Below are 4,471 nucleotides of genomic sequence, written 5' to 3'. Positions count from 1 at the left end.
ATTAAGATAGACTTGATGAAATCACCTAAGTAAGTGTGAATGAAACCACATTCAATGAAGACTTTTGATCATCTTTCTAGAGCACTTTTGAGCATTCCAATGTATTATTTGGCAAAATTTTCGAACTATCAGAGAACTAATAGATTTGAGGTTAGTTCAAATCTAACATATACTAGTACTTATAATTTTACTATTACTCTTTTCTTTTAAATTTTTTTACAGATCTTTGCTTCTTTGCATTAGTAGGGAATATTGGTTATATATATAATATTGTAAAGAAATAAATATGTTTTATTTGAATTTTAATTTTAATTTAATAAAAATTCAAATATTGAGATAATGAGAGAAATTAATATTTTTGGGAGATTTTTTTGTTGATTTTTCTCTTTACATTTTTTACCTAAACACCCTCATTTTTAGATATAAAAGAAGAGTGAAAAGTGTCGTGTTACTCGTCAAAATAAAAATAAAATCCTCTTCTCAAATAAAATAAATAGAAATAAATATAGTATAGTGAAAGAGGGTCAATCCATAGGGACTTAGAAATTCCTGATATAATTCGTGCCGATTTTGATCCAGGTATCCGCAACAAAAATTAAATAAATAAAAATTGGGTAGCGAGAATGAGATGAAGTAATGAAAGTAAAATATAGGCAAATAAATAAGTTGAAAGTAAGGAATTAAAATTGAAATAAATTGAAGGAAACATAAATAAAGATAGGAAACAATGATAAGGAAATCGCCTCGAGCGAGCTTTGTTTCAATTCCGTTTGATCATCGAAATAGTTTTTTTCTTCAGGATTCATGTCAGTTACAGTCTACAGGGACCAAACCATTGTAACTTGCCTCTCTATATAGTAACCAGTCTTCCTAAGTCACTCTCCGAAAGTCGATTCTTTAATGGACTAACCACAACAATTGTCATTAAAACAAACAAAATTAAGTATTGTAAAGGCCCAACTTGGATTATGTTGTCTCATCAAGAATCGAATCCGATCTCGATTTTCCTTACGAACCACTGCTAAGTGTGTTCAAATGAAGTTGAATATGTCACAGGTTAATCCTTCCTCCCAACTATAAATTAAAACATCCAGATCAACGTTGACTTTAATTCCAGAAAATCAAGAATGAAATCCAAAGGTATTTTAGTGTTTTTCAATTCTCACATATGGAATTGAGTCATCGCTAGCTCTCAGCTAATAAAGAAATTAGCTAAGCATAGTGGAAACCATACTTAGCATGTTTTACAAAAATCAATAGAAAACTTCAAGTAAAAATAAAAATGAAAATAAGAAAATGAACTTTATAAAATTAAAAATAAAATAACAAGATAAAATTCAATGAAAAAGATGTCTTAAGCCTTACCGAAAGGAGGGTATTTATAGGCTTCCATAATATTCCTCCTTTTAGAAGCTGCCACATCAGACCCGTGTCATGCCCAGCGTCGTGCCCATGTCTCCAGCCGCTACCAGGAAACAAAAAATATAGATTTCACCATTTTTCTGCCAATTACAGTAAATACGCCATTGCACATAAAATAAATGAAATACAATCCAAATAAATAATGATAAGTTCATAAAATAGGAGAATTATCAATTAAAAAGCGACAATTTATAACGCTCATCAAATTCCCCTCACTTGTCTAATGCTTGTCCTCAAGCATGCTTTGATAAAACTAGTTAAGAACTTAATGTACTTTCCTTCGTTTCGTTTCATAACAAAGCAAATTATGAGATTCAAACTCACAAAAAACATTTGAATCAAAACACCAATGAAGTGAATGAACACACATAAGATTAAGTCAAACAACATTGCAACTTTCAATCAATCATTAATAAAAAAAATTCAACCTAACTTAATTCCTCACAAGGATTCACTCAATCCACTCAAATGTGTTTCGGGTGCAAATACGCTCAAAGTCGGAACTAAACAAGAATATACATAGGCTTGTGACATAATCAAATCTCCACTACTTAATAGAAATAAAATGCAAAGATCATTGGGTCTTTTAAAAATGGTGTAATGAGGCTTAACTAAATGTAGGAAAAAGGCTAGAAATGAGGTTTGTAATCGAGACAAAGAATTTTTTTTCAGATAATTTAACCAAGTCCACGAGAAAAGCAAGAGGAATCAAATATTTACATCAAACAATCATTTTTTTCTGTTTTTCTACTTTTATATTTATTTCAAATGGTGCTGTCTTTTACTGTACGAATGAGGCGATCATTGACGTCATGCATTTCTCTTGCATGTTCGAAGGAGGCAGCGGTAAAGATCGAGGACGCGCATTTCGGCGAGTGAAGACTAGTTCGGTATGTGGCATCATCACTCCCAGTGGAACAAAATACGGTGCAATGGCCGTTCCTGCAAGCAAGCCCATTAGATCCAAGCAACATTCATCTAATCCATCCATATAGAACGTGCAAGTAAAGTCCATAATATCAAAATTAGCAACATGAGACACTAAATTTGTAATGTAAGGACCAAGGATTAAAAGGCTATCACTCCCAGTGGAACAAAATACGGTGCAATGGCCGTTCCTGCAAGCAAGCCCATTAGATCCAAGCAACATTCATCTAATCCATCCATATAGAACGTGCAAGTAAAGTCCATAATATCAAAATTAGCAACATGAGACACTAAATTTGTAATGTAAGGACCAAGGATTAAAAGGCTATTGGATCGAATAACGATCTCAAATGCTCGGGCAAACCAGAAACCCAAATTTACATTTCTACCTATGAACATACACCAAAAGAAGAAAAGTTTTGTCTTACTTAAAATGCCGGAAGAATCATTCCGACCAGAATAGTTGTAAGCTAAGAAACATTGTATCTATTGTAATGATGGGCCGTGAAGGTGAATAGCTTTTTTTGAGCGTGGGTCAAATGGTTGGTCGCCAAAACTATTGAGCAAAGAAAAGGCTGAATCCGTGTTAAATTCCTACGGCATCCCGACTAAAGCAGTTGGATGATCTAGACTCGTGACATTCGTCACAAATCCCATAGCAAGATTAAAATTGGAAAGAGAAACACTAAATTGTTGGCCACATAAAATAAATGAAACAACATCAGGAGATCCAATAGTAACAAATTGAGAATGTGAGAACATGAAAGTCGATTAAAACTTGAAAACAAGTTCATAAAAAGTGTCGATCTTAATTTGCGAAAATAACGTCCAACCAATTGAATCAAAATAATCACGAACAACATCATGAATATGAAGATTTTTCAGAGTTTGGTTTGGGATAAACTTACATACTCGAAATGGACAATGGTGGATGTTCTGAAAACGAACCATCTGGTCATTTTTAAAGTGCATGAATCCCTTCAAACGTTCCGCGGATGGCATTGCATAGGATCGGCCGCGCCAATTACGTTCAGGATTTTTGGACGCTTGTGGGAGGCTGCCTAGAGGCGACGGAAATGCGTTCAAATTGGATGCACGGAACAGAGATAAATACTGCTTGGAATGATATTGATATGAAGGTTCAGTGTCGGGTTGTCCCAAAAAATGCTTGCCAAAAAGTCCTCTGTAAAACCAAACGAAGGATGATACATTAGTAAGTAAGGGACGAATGGAATCAGAACTAGAATTTACCTATGCATTATTATCATCCTCGGTGGAGTGCATCAATAATGAAAGGATAGCCAAGTACCTCGGTGAGTGGAGGAGTGGCATGGCCAAGAAGAAGATGAAGTCACTATCGGAATAGAATGAAAAGATGGAGAAGGTGACCGTGGTGGTGACAGACAGTGGCCATGACTCAGTCCAGAAATCTCGGGGTGTTGCGACCGACGGTTGATCAAAGAAAGTGATACATGGTTCAGTTCGACTGCCACATGTAGAGGTGTTTAGGCTTATTACCATCGCCATATCGTGGACGAGGCGAGGAATCGAGTCAGAGTCACTTGGAACTTTAATAAAGGCCGCCGAAATGGTGAAACAATACCGTCTGTCGAGCACAATGGGTGGAACTGAAAGGCCATCATTACCTTGATTTTGGGTTCTGACGATTTTGGGTTCTGACGATTTTGGGTTCTGACCATTATTGATAATCGGGCAGCGGCGCAGCGATGGTACAACTAAGATTATGGTGATGCAGGGAATGGGTGGTGGAGCACGATTATGAAGGTGAATGAAACCAGCTAAGGAGGTTGGGATTAAAGAAGAAAGAAAAGATGATAGAATAAAATAAGAAAGTTTAAAGGTACGTATTAGGGATAATAGGGATTGGGGGTGGTTTAAAAATCAAAATAAGGGTTAAAGATTTGGGGATTTAGGGTGTCGAGTCAAATATTTAGAAAGAAGGGATAGGGAATTAAAATTTGGGAGCAATTTATGAAGCAAAATTTGGTGGGGCCGTACCCAAACTTCCCACTAACGTGAGCCGTACCCAAACTTCCCACTAACGTGAGCCGTACCCAAACTTCCCACTAACGTGAGCCGTACCCAAACTTAATGAAACAAT

The 4,471-nt window shown here is 35.8% G+C and overlaps 1 protein-coding gene across 1 annotated transcript; it reads right to left on the bottom strand.

The window, feature by feature from the left end:
- Positions 1-2,186: 2,186 nt before the first annotated feature.
- LOC120143207 lies at positions 2,187-4,252 on the bottom strand. Its single transcript, XM_039157593.1, has 4 exons — positions 3,659-4,252; positions 3,258-3,532; positions 2,525-2,738; positions 2,187-2,364 (listed from the first exon to the last, which is right to left on the bottom strand). The coding sequence occupies exons 1-4, from the start codon at positions 3,874-3,876 to the stop codon at positions 2,187-2,189; spliced, it is 885 nt and encodes a 294-aa protein (XP_039013524.1). The 5' UTR covers positions 3,877-4,252.
- Between the last annotated feature and the right edge of the window lie 219 nt (positions 4,253-4,471).

The sequence above is a fragment of the Hibiscus syriacus genome, unplaced genomic scaffold, assembly GCF_006381635.1.
Source record: "Hibiscus syriacus cultivar Baekdansim isolate YM2019G1 unplaced genomic scaffold, ASM638163v2 tig00110839_pilon, whole genome shotgun sequence".
In the NCBI taxonomy this organism is placed as follows: Eukaryota; Viridiplantae; Streptophyta; class Magnoliopsida; order Malvales; family Malvaceae; genus Hibiscus; species Hibiscus syriacus.
Note: the sequence above shows the minus strand (reverse complement) of the source record. Positions and strands in the feature narration are given on the sequence as shown.